The sequence below is a fragment of the Macaca mulatta genome, chromosome 7 (assembly GCF_049350105.2).
Source record: "Macaca mulatta isolate MMU2019108-1 chromosome 7, T2T-MMU8v2.0, whole genome shotgun sequence".
NCBI classification, from domain to species: Eukaryota; Metazoa; Chordata; class Mammalia; order Primates; family Cercopithecidae; genus Macaca; species Macaca mulatta.
The window spans coordinates 162,585,977-162,607,500 of NC_133412.1; the positions used below are offsets into that span (position 1 = coordinate 162,585,977).

Sequence of the window (21,524 nt, forward strand, 5' to 3'; positions counted from 1 at the left end):
CAAGCAATTCTCCTGCCTCAGCCTCCTGAGTAGCTGGAATGACAGGCACGTGCCACCAAGCCCAGCTAATTTTTGTATTTTTAGTAGAGATGGGGTTTTGCCATGTTGGCCAGGCTGATCTTGAACTCCCGACCTCAGGTGATCCGCCCGCCTCAGCCTCCCAAAGTGCTGCCATTACAGGCGTGAGCCCCCGTGCCCTGCCACATTTGCATTTTCTATGGCAGCTGCAAAATGTTTCCTCCTGTGACAATATTTGGTACCTTGGAGTCAACAGCCTGGAATTTATAACTTTTCTATCCCAGGGCAGCCTGATGGGTCTCTTAGGCTTCAGGAATGACCAGGTCCAAACAGTCTGGCCTCATGCATACCCAGAGGGACACCCAGACCCTGGCAGACAGATGGGGAAGTAGATGGAAGGTCAGAAACACCAACACTGCTAAACTGCTAAATTGTCTTTAGAGGGAAGAGACATAGAGTCCAGCTTCTCCCTCCCCCTCCGAACGTCTGGACATGTGACTGTAAAGGCGAGGAGGGTGGCCAATGATTTCTGGCATCCCAGGGCAACTAAAGGAAAATATTTTGCACTACTCTCATAATGTATGCTATGCATTCTAAGATAAATCATGGATAAATAATATATTTTGAATAACACCTACATGCGAAGTTTATAGCACAGGGAGAACGTGCAAAGGGTCCTGGTTTTCCCAGATCTTAAATCTAGGGGAAAGCACAGAACATAAAGTGTAAAAAGATTCCTTACAATACAAAACCATATATACAAGGGCCAAACTGGTATGCAGCCAGGTGCAGTGGCTTATGCCTGTAATCCCAGCTGGGCACAATGGCTCGTGCCTGTAATCCCAGCACTTTGGGAGGCTGAGATAGGTAGATCACCTGAGGTCAGGAGTTCAAGACCAGCCTGGCTAACACGGGTGAAACCCCAGCTCTACTAAAAATACAGAAATTAGTCAGGTGTGGTGGCAGGTGCCTTTAATCTCAGCTACTCAGGAGGCTGAGGGAGAAGAATCACTTGAACCTGGGGATGGGCAGGGAGACGTGGAGGAGGTTGCACTGAGCCAAGATCGTACCACTTCACTCCAGCCTGGGTGAAAGGGCAAAACTCTGTCTCAAAAAAAAAAAAAAAAAAATTAGTATGCAGCGTTTGCAGAAACAAGACTAAGCAATTATCAAAAAAAAAAAAAAAAGACAGTGGTAACGGTGAGGAATTCATTGGCTTTCCCTGGGCCAGGACGAGGGCTAGGCATTTGGTACATCATTTTACTTCATTTAATCCCTAAAGCACTCGTTTAAGACAAGTATTCTTTTTGTTTGTTTGTTTTTGAGGCAGAGTTTCATCTTGTTGCCCAGGCTGGAGTGCAATGGTGCGATCTTGGCTCACTGCAACCTCCGCCTCCTGGGTGACTTGCTGGGATTACAGGTGCCCGCCACCACACCCAGCTAATTTTTGTTATTTTTAGTAGAGACGAGGTTTTGCCACATTGGCCAGGCTGGTCTCAAACCCCTGATCTCAGGTGACTTGCCCGCCTCGGCCTCACGAAGTGCTGGGATTACAGGTGTGAGCCACTGCGCCCAGCCTATGAGTAACAAAACGGAGGCTCAGAGACCAGAGGCTTCAGGTAACATGCCCAAGGTCACATAGCTAGCAAGTGGCCCAGGTGAGGCTCTAACCTGATAAGACTTACTGAGATCTGCTCTGGGCCTGCTGCGACAGTGGCCAACCTGCAGGAGCTGGGAGGAAGCATGGAGACCCTCCAGTCCCCGCCTGCGCCAGGGCAAGTGTGTGGTTCTCGGGTCCTGCTCTTTCCGATGCTGGGGAGGCAGAACCTCTCAGGGGCACTAAAGCGCGTGGGAGACAGGCCCAGGACAGTTTCTGACTCCTGCTCTACTGCGGGCAGGATCGGGCCGGCGGGGAAGCCAGAGTCACGGCTTGAGAGCTTCAGACTGTGGGATCCTTTTCATTTCTCTGCTTCCTCACTGTTTCCTCAGACTGGCCTCTTCCTCCTGAGGGTGACACAGCTGCTGCGTCCATCTGTAGCACCAACTCGGGGCCACTCCCCTGCAAATGCAGGTGAAGCTAAGCCCGGGGGCTGGTGACTGCACCAAAGCCAGGCCAGAACCCCCACCTCCCATGCGGGCCCCTGCTGGGAAGCTTGAAATGCCGGGAAATCTCTCGACGTGTTTCTCATCAGTAGAAAAAAAAAGAATAGGAGGGTTGGGGGCAGCGGGGGGGTGGGGCAATTTCCAGTTCAGAAGAATCCTAAGTTAAGAAACTCTGCTCTCCTTACAGTTAAAACAAACAAACAAAAAGCTTTCATTCAGAAGCCCCACAACTGCAAAGGGAAAGAAAGGAAAGAGAAGACGGAAGGGGGATGCAGGGGAAGGAGGTAGAAAAAGCTACTAAAATTTGCTAATGTTTTGTCCCCTCCGAATGTGTTTTTTCCCGTTCATTTTTCTCCTTGCCAAACTGGTTGGGGCGTGTGTTCTGAGGGAAGCAGGGAACTAATGCGTGTTAGAGAGACATACATTGGAATAAGCAGCTCATAAACAGACTTTGACCAAAACTTTCCATTTAAAAGTAAATACACAGAAAACATGTCTCAACTTGGACTACGGTGATTGAGCAACTCAATCTGAGAAGATAAGGATTTTTTTTAATGTGTCTCAATGGTTTATGGAGGCTTTCTCCAGATGATTTAAAAATCAGCAAAAGTTAGGAATTAATGTGGAATCTCTGATGCTTCCCACGCTCTTTCCGCACCTCTCACATCCACGGCAGAGTCTCAGAGATGCTTTGACAAATAATGAAACACGAACCTTATGTAAGAAAAACAAAAGGTTATGAATGTGATCAGAGACTCTGGCCAAGAACATGTGCTTCCACAAAACAAGGACACCAGTTTGGCTCTTCCACGGAGATTTATGCAAAGGGTGGGTGTTATTCTCATTAATTCAGTGGATAAACAATAGGGGGGAGGTCGGGATGATTTGATGGACAGCTTTTGGAAATGATCTTCTGCTTGGCAAAACACTGCCGTGATCATTTTATTCACACGGAAGGAAATGCAAAGAAGTGTCACTAAAACAAGGGAGGTAATTGTAGGGCATGAATCAAAAAGCTGGATGACACGGAACGAAGAGTAACTGAATTAGTCCCATCATGGTCTTGAAATCTGCACTTAATTTCAAGAGAAGAGCCTGACCTCTCATTGCTGGCTAACAAAGCTATGCATCTATTCCCTCATGTTTCATTTCCCCCTCATAAACTACAAACACCATGTTACAGAGGGATAGCCTGCGACTGGCATGGCAGCTCAATAGACTTAGAAACAACATCTCAAGAGCTGGAAGGCATAACCCAGCAGTTCTCCAGTAAGAGTTAAATCTTGGGATGACCCTGGCAGCTGGTTGTCTAGCCTCGACTGGCATCACTGGGGGTAGCTCATTCTACCTTCATCCCCTTCATCTGTCCATCCACCCATCAACTCAAGCATTTACCCAGCTTCAGTTATGTGTCTGGCACATTGTCAGATGCTGTTCCGTCTTGAGCCCAAATCCTTCTTTCTATAATTCGATCCATCAAGTCCATGATGGTGCGCATGCTGGCATGCTAACCTTCTGAAGGTGCTCTCCCGGGTTACACGTTCCCAGTTCTTCAACAGTAACACATGGACGCCCCTGCCAGCCTGATCACTGTCCTTATCAATCCCCCATTCTATGTTCTTCAAATCTTTTATGAATGATGGGTTCCACTTCCGATCTAATTCTACTGCACCTCTACTTCTTAATCTCCCTCCTTTGTTAATCTAGAACATCGGGGAGTATTTAGTGTGACCAGAACTTAGAGAAGATAAAATGCTGAGATCAAAAATATTCTATGAGACCATCTTAGATGTGCTGGTAGCAGGTTTTTATTTTCTATTATTGACGAAAAGTTTGCCATTTTTACACTTCTACAAGACAAAGTGCCACCTGTTGTTTCACACTGTACATGGTTGATTTCATGCACTTTTGACAGTTCTTTCATATTTCTAACATGAGGATCAATTTCTCCTCCTCTGGGAAGGCGAGGGGTTTGACAAATATGCAGAACGCAGGTCAGCCCCACTTTGCAGACACTTCCCCCCTAACAATGCCTAAGGTGTGGCTGTGCTCAGGAATCCTTGGCTGGCTATCCTAAGAAGCAAATACTCACACCAAGCAAATCCGCAAAGACTCCAGGCCCCTACTGGGCCCATCAACACTGCAACTTTCTTCTCATGAGGTATTGGAAACACAGAGCGTCTTTGGTATCCATCATCTCAGGAGTTAGGTCAATGGAAATTTATCTGTAGTAGATTTAAAGAACTTCTAACGCTTTGGCTATTAAAATACAAACCAGGGACTGAGAGCACCTCAGGAGGTCAGAAGATAAAAAGGTAACTCAGAGTGGCTCTCTCAGCCATGAGTTTGACTCAGTACCTTAGTAAAGTAGATATAATCAGCCCGGCTACTTAAACATTCGACTTTCAAAGCGAGTGTGAAAACAGAATGAAACTGGATGACTGGGCACAATATTCATGAGCTACCCCTGATACAAAGTGCTCAAAGATAACGGGGACTGTTTTCCATTTAAATAAAACAACACAGGATTGACTCAGAATTAAATGTACAATGAACAGCATACTGAAGGCAAAATGCTGAGACCAAAATTATTCTATGTGACCAACTCAGGAAATATAATGGGAGTCAAAAGATAATATAATTTGATATGAAAATAAAATTATAGCCAACTAATGGATTTTTACAGCTCCCACTGTAAATGAGCAGTGTGTTTTTTAAAGAGCGTGCCCTTACAATTTAAGCTTTTCCTATTCTTCATCCGCTCCAAGTTTTTAACAAAATGTAATTTATATTTGGAAGTACTATCATTTAGAAAGCGCTGGTATTCAATCCCACATCTATTTTACCGCATTAATTTACCACACTCTTCTACCTGTTTAGCACCATGAAGCTTCATATTGATTTTTTTAAATTTAATATTCTTTTAAAAATTACTCCAAGCAAAAAGGTGCTGTTTAAACATAATCTTTCAAAATGCATAATGCCTCACGCTTTTAAATTAAACTTATCCAAATAAGTGTGTTGAATATGAGGGGCATTTAAAAAACTATTTCAGGTTTCCATCAAATATGTTGCTTTCAAGTAAATATAAGTGTAATACTGAAGCAACTAATCTAAATCCTTGCATTCTTTCTTTATGCTTGACTGAATTAACACTTGCAAGGACACAACAATCTAACAATTAAACTCCTTCAATGGAAGTTAAAACTGATTTCACTGTGGCTTTGCAGTGCTTCTGCCAACTATTAAATGCACAACACTCTGAATAACTAGAATGAAAGATGTCTTATAAATTAAAAAATTATTGGATCCTATCCAAGCAATGAATAAGCTATTCCTTGCTGTGTGCAAATTCAGCATTCTGAGTGGAGGAATTAACACCGTTATGTTAACAAGATTAACATTTAAAGGATATTCTAATCTTCTAATTGTCTAAAAGGATGAGTTCCCTAAATACCTCAGTACCTTCCCTACCTCCTCCCAATGCAATTCCCCCATCTAGTATTCTCAGCCTCACTACGACAGCCGAAGATTATTTACCTGGTGAAGAACAACTGATAACTTTGTTAATCTGAATATACAGTGACCACTCTGTACAATTCCTATACCTTTAGCAGTGTTACTCTATGAAGACATTTAAATTACCAAAAAAAAAAAAAAAAAAAAAAAAATCAATAGGGCAGCAGGCAGGATAAAATAGAACTTGCTGAGTCAGCACTAAAATCTGCCATTTTCGTTAAGAACCTCAATATCAGAAAGGCCGAAATCTTTCCCATTAATGTGTGTGGGGTTTTTTTTCTTCTTTTTTTCTTTTTTGCGGCTCATTAAATTCCTCTGAAGAAGCAAAAAGAAACAGAGCTAAAGGAGAAGCTAAAATGTCTGGAATTCATTTTCAAAAAAAAGATGAGAGTAAAATAAACTTTCTTTTGGTTGTTTGGTTTGTTTTGAGACAGAGTCTCACTCTATTGCCCAGGCTGGAGTGCGATGGCACAATCTTGGCTCACTGCAACCTCTACCTCCCAGGTTCAAGCAATTCTCCTGCCTCAGCCTCCCAAGTAGCTGGGATTACAGGCGCCCGCCACCACACCCAGCTAATTTTTGTATTTTTTGGTAGAGACAGGGTTTCACCATGTTGGCCAGGCTGGTCTTGAATTCCTGACCTCAAGTGACCCACCCACCTTGGCCTCCCAAAGTGTGGGATTACAGGCATGAGCCAACACACCGAGCCAAGGAACTTTCTTGAAATATTCTAACTCTGCAAACTTTATAGTCATCCAAAAAATAAATCTTTAGACCTAGATCAACAAATGAAAGTCTTGTGAATTTTTCTAACTCTGTACATGTTAAGCCACAATACTTTACATGAAATATAGAATTACGATGTCATTATTTTTACACTCAAAATTTAAAGCAAGAATAAAAGGAAAGCTCATTGAAGAATAAAAAACTCTCTCAATCAGTTTCTGACCATCTAACACCCAATCATGGCCGATCCATCACGGAGGCCAAAGGCACATACGATGCTGGGATTTCCTTGGAATTACCAAGGAAAAACAAAACAACACTGGCTCTGAAAACCGATCATCCAGGAAACTCTCCATAAACCATACTGTTTGATTAAATGCAAAACCTGTTCTCCAACCATGGTGAGAGAGGATTAAAACGTTTTTCTGGAAACTGACTTTGGATTGGTGCCTATAGCAGAGAAGGTATTACATAAGACCCATATATATGTCACTCTCTAAAAACAATCTGTTGTCATAAACATTATTATGGGGAGAGCTACTGTTTATAGGGTGTGAATGTAGTGACATAAAGTTTAAATACCTCCATTATAAGTACCAAAATCACAAAGTCAAGGTCACCCATTGGGGAAACTGTCTTTTCATTTAACTATCAGACATTGAGAAGGGTTAGAAAAATAGAAATTTCCTAAAAAGTTGGTGGGAATGTGGATTAGAACCAAGTGTAAAATCAGAAGGCAATTTGGCAGTGTCTATTGGAAGCACTAAAATATGCATATTCTTTAATGAGAAATGACATATCTAGGAAGGAGGGGCACAGGCAACATAAAGATTAAAACAGCTCGATGGACTTTCCCGAAGAGGTGCGGGCAAGCAACCAAAATACACCACCCCTCCTTCCACTTTCCAGGTCTAGATTCTGAAGGCCACACGCCAGAGTCTCCCTGGCAAAGGTGTAGATTCCCCAAGCAAGCTGGCGTGGCTCGTTTGTACCTGAGTAGCCCGAGCTCAGCCACGGGTACTCTACTAAGCCCAGTGGAGTGTCATTTCACAAAACTACCGTTCCAAGAACTGTGGCATCCAAACTACAAAGAGACCCCTCGTGTGGCTCAGCGGATCTTCCACAGAACGAGGCAAAAGCAAGAGCCCTTCATAACCCGCTCTTCACTGAAGTAGGTCAGGCGACTCTCAGTGATGCAGTGATTTTACTTTTCATTCTACCAAAAACGATTTGGATATTTAAAATTGATCAATGAGTCTGCATTTTGGAGACCGCTTTTTAAAAAAAAAAACCAACAGAAAAGTTACAAAGACAGCACAGAAAGCTCCTGTATACCCCTCACTTAGTTTTCCCTAATGTTAACACCATATATTACTAACAAGACATTTGTCACAACACTGGTATACTACTATTTTTTTATTTCAATAGTTTTTGGGGTACAGATGGTTTTGGGTTACATAGATAAATTATTTAGTGGTGATTTCTGAGATTTTAGTGCACCTGTCACCCCGTAGTCTTTTATCCGTCGTCCCCCTCCCGACCTAACCCCCACCCCCCCGAGTCCCCAAAGTCCATTATATCATTCTCATGCCTTTGCTTCCTCACAGTTTAGCTACCACTTATAAGTGAGAACATATGATATTTGGTTTACCATTCCTGAGTTATTTCACTTAGAATAACGGCCTCCAGGCCAGGCACAGTGGCTTACGCCTGTAGTCCCAGCACTTTGGGTGGCTGAGGCAGGTGGATCACAAGGTCAGGAGTTCAAGACCAGCCTGGCCAAGATGGTGAAACCCTGTCTCTACTAAAAACTACAAAAGTTAGCCAGGCATTATGGTTGGCACCTATAATCCCAGCTACTCGGGAGGCTGAGGCAGGATAATCGCCTGAATGTGGGTGGCAGAGGTTGCAGTGAGCCAAGATCGCAGCACTGCACTCCAGCCTGGCAACAGAGTGAGACTCCATCTCAAAAAATAAAATAAAATAAAATAAAAGAATAATGGCCTCCAGCTCCATTTAAGCTGCTGCAAAAGACATTATTTTGTACCTTTTTATGGCTGAGTAGTAGTCCATGGTGTATATATACCACATTTTCCTTATCCACTCGTAGGTTGATGGGCACTTAGGTTGGTTCCATATCTTTGCAGCAGCGAATTGTGCTGCTATAAACATGCAGCATACTACTATTACTATTAACTAAACTGCACAGTTAATTCACATTTTGCAAATTTTCCCCTCATGTCCTTTTTCTGTTCCAGGATCCCATCCAGGACATCACAGGACACATTTGTTCATCATGTCTTCTTAGCCTCCTCTGGTCTGTAACAGATTCTCAGACTTTCCCTGTTTCTGATGACCTTGGGGCTTTGAGGAGTGAGGACCAGGTTATTTTTGCAGAATGTCCCTGCTGAAGGACAAAATCATTGTTTGATGTTTTTCCCATGACTAGACTGGGGTTATGTGTTGGGGGAGAAAGACCACAAAGCTGAAGTGCCAAATTTATGACGTCCTACGAGAGGTACCTGGTATCAACATCACATCACTGAGGATGGTATTTTCATCACCTGCGACACAGCGTTCACCAGGTTTGTCCATTCCAAACGCCCTTTTCCAGGCTCTCATCTTTAGAAACAGGTCATTAAGTGCAGCCATTCAGGGAGTGGAGAGTTCTGTCCACCTCTTTCAGTGGAGAAAGAGCTACATCAAGCATTTGGAACTCTCTATATGGGAAATGTATCTCTTCTCTTGTTTGTTTGTTTATTCAATCATTTATTTCTATCAGTCTGGACTCATAGGTATTTATATTTCCAGTTATTTTCCAACACTATGTTATTTATTTTGCTGCTCACCACTGTCCCAGCTTTGGCAACTGGGAGCAACTTCAGGAGAATCCCTTTGACACCCCTGCCCCCAACCCCATCATTTTGTTCTATAAATATTTCCTTACTTTCTGCTTTTCCATATTTTTATCAGCAAAATGTCTCACTTAAGAAAAGGGTTGTTATGGCCGGGCGTGGTGGCTCAAGCCTGTAATCCCAGCACTTTGGGAGGCCGAGATGGGTGGATCACGAGGTCAGGAGATCGAGACCATCCTGGCTAACACGGTGAAACCCCATCTCTACTAAAAAATACAAAAAACTAGCCGGGCGAGGTGGCGGGCGCCTGTAGTCCCAGCTACTCGGGAGGCTGAGGCAGGAGAATGGCGTGAACCCGGGAGGCGGAGCTTGCAGTGAGCCGAGATCCGGCCACTGCACTCCAGCCTGGGCAACAGAGCGAGACTCCGTCTCAAAAAAAAAAAAAAAAAAGAAAAGAAAAGGGTTGTTATGGGGTGGTTTATGCCTCCCCAAAATTCATACATTGAAGATTTAGCCCCCAATACATCTGAACGTGACCTTATTTGGGAACAGGGCCATTGAAAATGTAATCAGTTAAATACGATGAATCGTTACGGGAGAAAGATGGGCCCCTAAGCCAATATGACCAGTGTGTCCTTACAAGAAGGGAAAATCTGGACATAGACACCACACAAGAAAACAAACGCCAAGTGAAGGTGAAGGCAGAAATCAGAGTGATGTTTCTACAGGCCAAGGAAGGCCAAGAGCATTCCAGCAAAATGCCAGTAAAGCACCAGAAGCTAGGAGAGAGGGGCGGAACAGATGCTCCTTCACAGCCCACAGATGGAACCAACTCTGCCGACACATTGGTCTTGAACTTCCAGCCTCCAGAACCGAGAGACAGTGCGTTTCTGTTGTTTAAGTCACTTGGTTTGAAGTACTCCACACTGAGCTCTGCACTTCAATTAAAAACAATTCACAAACTTGGTATCAACAAAGCAGGTGTGGAAGAACATCCTAATATACATTCAAAAGGGCACTTTAGAAAATAAGAGGCATGGCCCGGCGCGGTGGTTCACACCTGTAATCCCAGCACTTTGGGAGGCCGAGGTGGGTGGATCACAAGTTCAAGAGATTGAGACCAGCCTGGCCAACAAGGTGAAACTCTGTCTCTACTAAAAATACAAAAATTAGTTGGGTATGGTGGCGTGTGTCTGTAGTCCCAGCTACTCAGGAGGCTGAGGCAAGAGAATCCCCTGAACCCAGGAGGCAGAGGTTTCAGTGAGCCAAGATCATGCCACTGCACTCCAGCCTGGCAACAGAGCGAGACTCTGTTTCAAAAAGAAAAAAAGGATGGTTGCATCGGTACTGAATACGTCTCAAAAAAAAAAAGAAAACAGAGGCACGGGTCTACACATCTCAATATTTAGCATGGTACTTGTATGTGAGCAAGGTCTGGGCAGTGCTTTCAAATGCCTCACTTTTCCCACAGCATTTCCAGCCACCTGCAGCTCAGTTCAGAGTGACATTTGCCAAGCACACCTGCAAGTCCTAGCAATAACCGCCCATTTAGTATAATCACCATCTTCTTCAGCATGTTAAGTACCAGCCCCGTGAAAGCCAAGCACTTCCCAGGTGCCCCTCACAGCGATCCAGCAAGGGGCTGACAGGTGATTCCCCGCATCACAGTGGACCCAGCCAGAGCACGTCAATTCGGCATTTTTGGGTCCCTGTTTAATGACTTGCTTTGTTACACTTCCATCTTCTCTAGGTCATGTCAACAAGTGGCCTGATGGCTTAGAATTGAGCCAAATGCCACATCACTGTAAGACACCGAAATATTGTACAATTACCCGGTGTTCAGTGGCTTCGGTGCAATTTCACACACTAGAGGATCCTGAAGCAAACTCTCAGCTTTCAGATGAAGGGATGACAGTCCCCAGGAAAGAGAAAGTGACTTGTTCTCCTGGACTTAAGGCATGGAAGAGGCAGACTAGAATCTCATCTGTCATCTCCCTCCACAGCCAGTGACCTCTGTGGAGGGGAAATCTAAGCACCGCATGGGCAGAGGCAGAAACTCTTTTTTTTTTTCCCTCAGTCAACTGGGGAGAAAGGCTGGAGGTGACAGAGCGGGGTCTGAAATATTCCTTTGGAAATGATTTTCATTACAAAAGCTCTGGTTCGTCTGCATTTTTATGTCTATATTAAAAATCAAATGAAGTCATTAAGCTAAGGCCAGCTCAGAATGCCTCTCGCCTGAATATGCATTCGTGTTCCAACCCCCAGAGCTCCTCTATAATCCTTCAAATTATTAAATAAGTACTGTGTTTCCCTCGGGGTCACATTTGGCAACAAAATACTGGTCTAAATGAACCAACACATGACCCAGGGAGTAACACGTACGTTCTTAACTTCCTAGAAGCAAAGGGAGATGAAATACTTCTGAAGTGTAAACTGGAAAAGCCAGAGAAGGGTACTCCATGCAGCTTGGAGGGTGGGGGGAGTCGAATGACAAAGCAACATGAGAATCTGGGAAATAGTTCAATAATTAGTGTCATGTCCTCCTTCACCAACCTTGTACGTCGGCAATTCTCCACTCCAATCCTGGTTCGCTTCCATTTGGGGAGTGGCTATGGCCACAAGGAGAAAACCAAGCATATGGCTCTGTCCTTCTGGACATGTCTACGATGTTGGCTGGGCTGCTTTAGAAAATCCCATTTTCTCTCCTACAGCTATATGACCTCAAGTTGTCATTTCGAATAAAGTATGCTTCCACTGATTTTTATGAACACAGACAAAAGCTGCTACAACCTTCCCCCCCCACACCAAACCTTTCAAACCAACTGTAGTTGCTATGTAGGGTTATTTGTTTCTAAGGCAACAGCGTATATCTAAGTACTAATGGCCTGTCCTTTTGCCAGGCAACAAACAGCCTTGTGATGCAACTGCACCTGTCTCGGCTACGCGTTACTATGGAGACGCTCCAGTTGCTATGGGTACCATCACGCTAATCGCCTAGCAAAGGCAGACATACAGCAGTCTTCTCAGAGAGCCCAGCTGTTCCTCCCTGTCTCTTGCTGAAGACTGATTGTCTAGGGCCTGTGATGGAATGCTTCTCAACTGAGATGCACAAGAACTTCATTAATGCTATTTCAGAAGATCACTTTGTGCTCCCTCCTGCAGAACAAACAGCAGACTAGGAAAAGAATCTGCAAAGAAGTGGACTGTAAAATTCCTGAAGTCTATGACATCATGCCATCCCTAATTAACCTCAACTTTCTGTCCAAGGATAATTCCTCTTAACTAGGTGGTTACAATAGAAACATTTCTATACATTTTAAAACATTTTTTGTAGCGTTGAGGAATGCATTTCAAACTCAAGCATTATGTATTGATAAAAATCGATCTTAAAAATTTGGTTCTGATTATTTGGCTCTCTTTTGGAATCTAACATTAAGACACTTTTTTTAAAAAGTGACAGGCTACTTACCCTCCCTTCCAATTATATATTTGTAAAAATGGTACCCATGACCTTACTGTCTCAAACAAACGGGCATGTGAGAGGATGAAATGTCTCTATTGTTTCTACTGTTCTCCTTGAAGAAGCAAAGACCAAGTAACCACAACAAATGGTCACCTGGGAGCACCGTCTACATGGAGACTGAGAAAGACAACAACGGGGACAAATGAGTGAGCCTCCACTGATCGTCTGCAGAGACCAGCCAGATGAGGGGACGATGGAGTCGCCTGCTTGACTCGTTCCTGTACTTTTATCCCAACAAAACGTGACAAACACCAAGATGTGAAAGCCACAACTTTTCTTTGTAAATGTTTCTACCCAGGAAGACATGATTTCACCCACTATGAAGCCTTCTGGAAGCACATTCCTCTGAAGCTGCAGCAGCGGTAAGGTCTGTAGGAAATACAACAATGGATATGCCTCCTAATAATACTTAATTTCTTTCTCATTTACCTGCAGTTATTTTTAAAATCTCATACGGCCTATTAAATTAATTTCCACGCAGGTCTCTGCCAAAATAATGCCATTTCAGTAGACCAAAAAAAGAAGTCTGAATTGCTTACCTTTGATATGCCTGAGGACAGGTGGGAGGTGTATTGAACACGTGTGGGTGTGGGTGATAAGGTGTCTTTTTCAAAGCCTGAATTAGATTTTGTCTATACTCTGGGTCTATGCACCACAACGACCCTTTCCCAATACTCTGCAAAGAAAATTAAAATACAAAGGCATTAATACAGAATTATTAAGTACTTTGCAATAAGTAGATGTATAGCTATTACCACTTATTTATTTTAAAATTTTTCTCATTTGTTGACTGTTTGCCAGCCTTAAATATTATACTGACAATAGAACTCCATAAAATGCACTTCAATCTTACTTGTATTATGTTTGATAGGCAAAATGAACACATTATTACCAGATTATGGCGATACAACAATATTACAATTTTCATATCCAAACCACCAAAAAAAGAAGCATCTCATTTTTCAGCGTCAACGTCGAAGAACATGTGCATTCTCTTCTAAAAATGAGTTTCACTGTGTCAGATTTCTAATGTTTGGGGAAGGGGGAAAAAAAAAAAAAAAAGAGGGCCGAGACACCCCCAAAAGTCCATCTCTGCTCTAAAAATTTAGTTATGTTTTAAAACCATATGACATCGGGACCATTTTATAACAACAGAAAAGTAATCTCCTTGTTTTTTTCCCACTTACTCACAAAAGAATGACATTTACTCTTGGAATGGGATTCTGTAATTACCTTCCCTAAGAAACAAAAGAACTCAGGCAGCAATGGTAAGCCCAACTCAGAATCCACTATTTATTTTTTGGATTCCTCAGTTCCCAGCAATCGACTCCAGCCGTTAAGAGTTGAATCTTTAGAAGTCAAACTTTAAAATGTAAATTTTCTAAAACTGTTCTGTGGAGAGCAGGAGGCTTCCTGTGAGGCCCACTTCCTGTGAGGCGTTTGGTCTATGGACAGCCTATTTTTAAAAATGTAAGTCCTTCCTTTGAGGCCCCCCTGGAACTGGCAGCAGGCCCACAGGCAGTCGCTCCTCTGGCTGCACACTTTCAAGTGACCGAATGTACCCAAACTGTTTGATAAGGTCATTTGTAAATATTTACTGATTTGCAGAGAAAAGAAGTTAAATTACATAAACCCGTGCCCACCTCCTGCTTTCAGCCAACAGTAAGATTGATGTTGTCCTCCAACATTTAGAAAGCAAACAAGGAGCTGTTTAACTAACATGGGGGAAGGGGACAACCCAAAAAAATCCCACTGAAGGAGCTGTAAAAACAAGTTACTCCTAAAATCTTTTTTAAAGTTTTAAAAAATCTGTGTTTCAGTCATCAGTTCACCCAAGTAGTTTCCTTACAAACATTACTCACAGAGCCCATTAAAATACTTTATTATCAACAACATCAGCAAGCTGTGCAACTGGAATTAACTCTTTCTGGTGCAATGAGAATAGGGGAATTGCTCAAAGCCACAGCTGGGGCTGGAACCTCTGACCACCCTAGTCAGCCACCCCCACGTGCAGGCCTGACCCCAGACACAGGTCAGAGTCTGGCTGGACACTCTACACTCAAACATCAGTGTTCTCAGTTTAACTAACCGGATGTTTAAAGACCTGAAAGATTTCAACTTTGGAAAATTCAACATTCCTATGTGTTTTTTCCTTTCACGCACACATTCTCAACCCCAGAATAGTTCAGGGGGAGCAGTGAGACTTTCCAAGTAAATCAGGCGGGTCACTCAAGAGTCTGCCCTGGAACCTTCATCCTTTCCTTTGGGAAAGAGTTGTGCAGAAAAAAGCCAAAAGCTAAGAAGCGGAGAGGTTTCGGGGGAAAGAGAGGAGACAGGTAACTACCAAATTTGGATAACATAAAACAAGCCACCAAATCCTGTCAACAGTAGGGGTCTGGCGTGATTCCATCAAAGGCTCCCGGTGGAGCCCTGGGCCAGCCGGACCTGCCTTTCTGATCTCTTGCACCCAAGGCTCCAAACCAGCAATAGCTACACTGAGGGCCATGGCTGACATGTGACCCAAACATTTCTGCAATGATACTGTCTCAATTCTGGGAACCCAGTGGCTTTTGTTCTCATCATGGTGGCTTTCAGGGTGGGACCATTTAATCTTACGCTAAAAAAAAAATATGACAAAGAAATGAAGGACAACCAGTTGGCCCTCTCAGGGAAATAACCATAAGCCAACAATGTGGTTTCTCCTAATCCTAACCTAAGTGTCCTGTTTACTGTACCCTTGTATACCCATATTAATGTATGCTGCCATTTAAAAGTAAGGCAGATTGAACCCAGGAACCAGAGGCTGCAGCGAGTGGAGACTGCGCCATTTGCACTCCAGCTAGGGCAACAACACTGAAACGCCATCTCAAAACACATAAATAAATAAAAATAAAAACAAAAGTTAAGCAGAATAAACCCCCAGGACCGTGCAGGACATTCACAAGGTAATTGATCCAGATGCAGAGAGGCAGGCTGAAGAATAGTAAGAACAGGTGGTCCGGAGCCACACAGACGTTTCCTGAGTGGCCCTGCACAAATCACAGCGCCATGGGAAGTCTTGGCTTCCTCACTTAAAACAGTGACCAACTTAGAGATAGTTAGGAGGTTCAGAGGTGGCATAATATAAAACACATTGAGTTGCAGCCCTACCTACAGGTACTCAATAAATGGCAGACAGCATCATGAAAATCTCCTTTTGGACACAAGAATGAAACTGGCTGTACAATGTCTTTCATTGAACCAAATCTGATTGATTTTCATCTCCAACAGCAGCAGTGGGAAGGGCCTCCAGCAAACAGATGGGGCGAGTGAAGATAAAATGATCATCTATTCGAATGCACTGGTGGTCCTGGCTCAACAAATTCACTGGGAAGAGGTTTTCTACATTCTCAACTCCCCCTCTATTTTCATCACTCCCTACATCTGCTTTCTATGAACCCCACACTCCACACTCACTACTGGGACTTCTACCTTGCTCAGGAAGCTACTGTCACCGATTCATGACTACCTGGCTGCTAAAAGTCTTTTGCCCAGGTCTCTGCACTGTCAACATCAAGCTGAGGTTTCATTCCAAAGTTGGTCAGTTCATTATGACCATCTCCCAACTTTTTTTTTGTTTTTGTTTTTTTTTGAGACAGTCTTGTTCTGTCACCCAGGATGGAGTGCAGTGATGTGATCTGGGCTCACTGCAACCTCCGCCTCCCAGGTTCAAGGGATTCTCGTGCCTCAGCCTACCGAGTAGCTGGTATTACAGGCGTGTGTCACCATGCCTGGCTAACTGTTTCTTTTTTAAGTAGAGATGGGGGTTTCACCACATTGGCCAGGCTGGTCTTGAACTCCCGGCCTCAAAGGATCCGACCGCCTCAGCCTCCCAAAGTGCTGTGATTACAGGCATGAGCCACCACACCAGGCATCTCCCAATATTAACTGAAGAAATTTTCTCAGGCTTGGATCATAAGGTTCCTACCCTGATCTATTTGGCATTTTACAATAAGAAAGGCCTGAAATTGCTGGTAGTTTTTTACAATCTAGACACTAATTTCAACATATCTCATACTTAGCAATGCTGGCATTCCAAAGAGGAAACAAACAAACAAAAGACATCTTAAGGACACACCCACGGGAGGGCCACCAGCAACCACAGCACAGTATCGGGCTGCTCTTGGAAGGCCCACGAGAGAGGCCGGCACCACGTCTCATTTTCAAGCATTTTCCTGGGTTTCATGTAACAGTTTGGAGTAGTAAAATGGTTTACTTGAAAACTTTAAAAATGGAAATATGCGAAGGATAGAATGCTTAAGTTTCTTAGGCCAGAAAAAATTACATTTAATGTTCCTAATAGGAGAGAGAAGGTTATAACTTGATTATACTTGTGTAGTAAGTTTGAGAGTTGGAGCTTTCTTAGAAAAATATCTGCATCTTATCTGAAGACAAGACTATAGAGTGCTTTTTTTTTTTTTTTTTTTTTTTTGAGATGGAGTTTTCGCTCTTGTTGCCCAGGCTGGAGCGCACTGGCACAATCTTGGCTCACTGCAACCTCCGCCTCCCGGGTTCAAGCCTCTCATGCCTCAGCCTCCTGAGTAGCTGGGATTACAGGCACCCGCCACCACGCCCAGCTAATTTTTGTACTTTTAGTAAAGACAGGGTTTCTCCATGTCGGCCACGCTGGCCTTGAACTCTGACCTGAAGTGATCCGCCCACCTTGGCCTCCCCAAAGTGCTGGGATTACAGGCGTGAGCCACTGCGCCCGGCGTGGAATGCTTTTTATAAAAAAAAAAAAAAAAAGAAATAGGCCGGGCGTGGTGGCTCACACCTGTAATCCCAGCACTTTGGGAGGCCGAGGTGGGTAGATCACCTGAGGTCAGGAGTTTGAAACCAGCCTAACTAACATGGTGAAACCCCATCTCTACTAAAAATACCATAATTAGCTGGGCTTTGTGGCAGGTGCCTGTAATCCCAGTTACTCGGGAAGCTGAGGCAGGATAATCTCTTGAACCCGGGAGGCAGAGGTTGCAGTGAGCTGAGATCGCACCATTGCACTCCAGCCTGGGCGACAGAGCGAGACTCCGTCTCAAAAAAAATAAAAATAACTGTGAGGGCCATGCACCATTAAGTGTTAAGGAATTCAAAGTAATAAGGGAAGAATATTCATTTATAGAAAAGTATGTATGTGTTTGTATTCACACACCCACATTTTTGTGTGCATATACATATATACACTAACCCCCAGAAAAAAAACTAATGAGAAAAGTTACATGGAAAAATGAGTAAAAAAAATTATGGATAAGCACAAGTTTATTTTAAAATTAAAAATCACCTGGGAAATAAAAATCAACTCCCTGTTAGAAATTAAAAAAAAAAAAAATCAAAGTACAAAAAGAAAAGCAAACAAGAGCCCATATTGTAGGAAGAAATGGTTAGCAAAAAATGTTAAAAAAAAAAAAAAAAAGTAATTAAATCTTTTTTTTTTTTTTTTGAAATGGAGTCTCACTCTGTTGTGTCCAGGCTGGAGTGCAGTGGCACAATCTCAGCTCACTGCAACCTCCGCCTCCCGGGTTCAAGCAATTCTCCGGCCTCAGTCTCCCAAGAGGCTGGGATTACAGGTGCCCACTACTATGCCCAGCTATTTTATTTATTTATTTATTTTTAGTAGAGACGGGGTTTCACCATATTGGCCAAGTTGGTCTCGAACTCCTGTCCTCAGGTGATCCGCCTGCCTTCGCCTCCCAAAGTGCTGCGAATACAAGCATGAGCCACTACGCCCAGCCCATATTTTAAACATTGTTATGCAAACTGTGGGCCAGATACATTCATGGGTCATGAAATGAATGGAATGGATCATAAGCAGCACTATTTTAATGGAACAGAATGTAACAAACTAGAAGCAAATAGAATGGACTACAATATATCTGCAGTAACAAATAGTGAAATTTGTATTTGCACAGTTGTGTATATACATGTTTACTGATCACCAAGTAACACACTTCCTATTGGGAAGCTGGGTCAACAAAGTTTGGTAACCACTGATCTAGGACAGTAGTGTCTGGTTGTCTCTTTTCCCCCTTCTCACCACTTGTGAGGAAGAAAGCCCCGTCAGCAACAGTGGGGGACTTACACACGGCTCTGGGGCAGTGCCTAAGGAACGGGGATAAGGAGGCGGGCCCCATGTCAAAGGGGAGCAGGCGCTACCTCTGCCCAGGCTGTCCTGCCCTGGCCAGGGCAGGGTAGCCTGTAACAATTTTAGTTTGTCCAGAACGTTCAGGTATGAAAAGAAACAAACAAAAAAGACAAAAGGACCAAAAAAAAAAAGTATGATTTTAGACTTTAAAATTAAAACAGGCTTACGCCTGTAATCCCAGCACTTTGGGAGGTCAAGGTGGACAGATCACCTGAGGTCCGGAGTTCAAGACCAGCCTGGCTAACATGGTGAAACCCCATCTCTACAAAAATACAAAACTTAGCCTGGCATGATGGAGGGTGCCTGTAATCCCAGCTACTTGGGAGGCTGAGGCAGGAGAATCACTGGAACCCTGGAGGCAGCTTGTAGTAAGCCGAAATCGCGCCATTGCACTCCAGCCTGGGTGGCAGAGTGAGACTCCGTCTCAAAAAATAATAATAATAATAATAATAATAATTTAAAAATTATATTAAAGCAACACTGAAAGTTTACATTTTATAACAATCTTATTATGCAGGTGATATTTACACTTCAGAAATATTTAAGACAATTGTAACCCTGTAAAGCTGATGAGCTATTAAAACAAGACAAAAACAAAAACAAAACGGAGTGGGGAGCTGGGTATGTGTTGGTGATCTGGAAACAATAGCTTTTGATGTTTCTGACACACCATTTTGGAGGGTGCTTCTAACACTAACCACCTTCATTCATTCCTTCATTCATTTGCTCATGCATTCATTCATTCATTCCTATGGTGCCTACCACATGCCAGGCACCATGAAGAATCTATTTGTGAATACAAAACAATACAAAAAGGAGACCGCCCTCCTGACGCTTGGATTCTAGAAGGGAAAAAACATAGTAAGTAAAGAAATAAATAAGCAAGATGATGACAGACTGTAATACCTGCTAGGAAGGAAACAGAATAAGCCATGAGTTAGAAGTTAGAAGAGAGGAAGTTGCTGCTGTGTGAGAAATAAATGGGCTGGAAGTGGCAAGAGCACCTGCAGAGAACTGACACGATGGTCTGGGCCCGAGATGACCATGGGTGTTGGTTCAGGTGGCAGCAATGAGATGGAGAAAGGAGGACAGCTCCCAAATGTACTCTGAAGCCAGGTGATGGCTCACACCTGTAATCCCAGCACTTTGGGAGGCCAAGGCAGAAGGACAGCATGAGTCTGGGAGTCGGAGACCAGCCTGGGCAATACAGTGAGACCCCATCTCTAAAAAAATAAAAATAAAAATTAGCCAGACTGCTGCTTAAGCCCAAGAGTTGAGGTTACAGTGAGCTATGATTGTGCCACTGCACCCCAACCCAGGCAACAGAGCAAGACCCTGTCTCTTTCTTAAAAAAAGAAGATAGAGCAGGGCGCAGTGGCTCACGCCTGTAATCCCAACACTTCAGGAGGCCAAAGCGGGTGGATCATCTGAGGTCAGGAGTTCAACACCAGCCTGGCCAACATGGTGAAACCCCATCTCTACTAAAAATACAAAAAATTAGCTGGGCACGGTGGCATGTGCCTGTAATCCCAGCTACTCGGGAGGCTGAGGCAAGAGAATCGCTTCAACCTGGGAGGCGAAGGTTGTGGTGAGCCGAGATTGTGTCACAGAACTCCAGTATGGAAAACAAGAGCAAACCTCCGTCTCAAAAAAAAAAAAGAAAAAGAAAAAAAGAGAGAGAGAGAGAAACCTGATAGATAGCAGTTGACACTGGCAATGCAGATCAAGTAGGAGAAGTAACTGATATTCAGTAATGGTGTGGGATCATTTAATTTCCCATATGAAAAAATATGTATATAAACATATGTACTAACTGGGTTTGTATACGTATACTTTGTGATGTTCTTATGATGATACAATTGCCTAACAATGTATTTCTCAAAACATACTCCTCCATTACGCAATGCGCGACTGTACCTGGAGGAACGGACTGCATAAGCCACCTCTCTCCCCTCTGCTATACCCTCACTGACCCCAACCTTTCCAACAGAAGCTCATGAATGTCATGGTAGACCTCAGGTCGTCTGGCTTCAGAGGTTTAACATCAACTGGTTCCTCTGTAACAAGGGTTAGTAAACTTTTCTTAAACAACTTCTCTTTCCTTTACCAGCCACCTCTAATCCATGACCAGGTCCAACGACTTCTCAAAGTACATTCTATAGTATCTGTAGGTCACATGATCTCTGTTGCAACAACCCAGCTCTGCCATCATAGCACAAAAGCAACCATCAATGTAAACAGATAAACGTGGCTGGGCTTCAGTAAGACCTTATTTGCAAAAACATCGTCCATAGTTCACTGCCCACGGTCCTACAGCTCCAATACTGGTAGCCAGGATTCAGACTCACACCTCTCAGTTTTAGGAACCTTAAAAACCAGAGAAGGGGTTTTCGGGGCTAAGGGATTTGGGCTGGGTCCTGTGGGATGGGTGGGGTGTTGATGATGGCCTAAGTCAAGTGTTCCACGCTCGAAAAGGAAGACCCCGGTGGGGGCTACAGGCACAGACTAGAGGAAGTTACCACATCCGTAGTAAGAACACATACCTGGTTGGGCTGCACCTACCATCACTGCCTTGAGAAATCACCGCATACGTGCAGCTCAC

General features: G+C 43.6%; 1 protein-coding gene across 30 annotated transcripts in view; it reads right to left on the reverse strand.

Moving 5' to 3' along the window:
* The window catches only part of FOXN3 (forkhead box N3), a 468,244-nt gene that overhangs the window by 182,554 nt on the left and 264,166 nt on the right, over positions 1-21,524 (reverse strand). For all 30 annotated transcript variants that reach the window (XM_077941600.1, XM_028851735.2, XM_077941594.1 and 27 more), the window contains one exon: positions 13,284-13,420. In XM_077941600.1, coding sequence (XP_077797726.1) covers positions 13,284-13,420 — 137 coding nt within the window. The remainder of the gene's footprint in view (positions 1-13,283; positions 13,421-21,524) is intronic.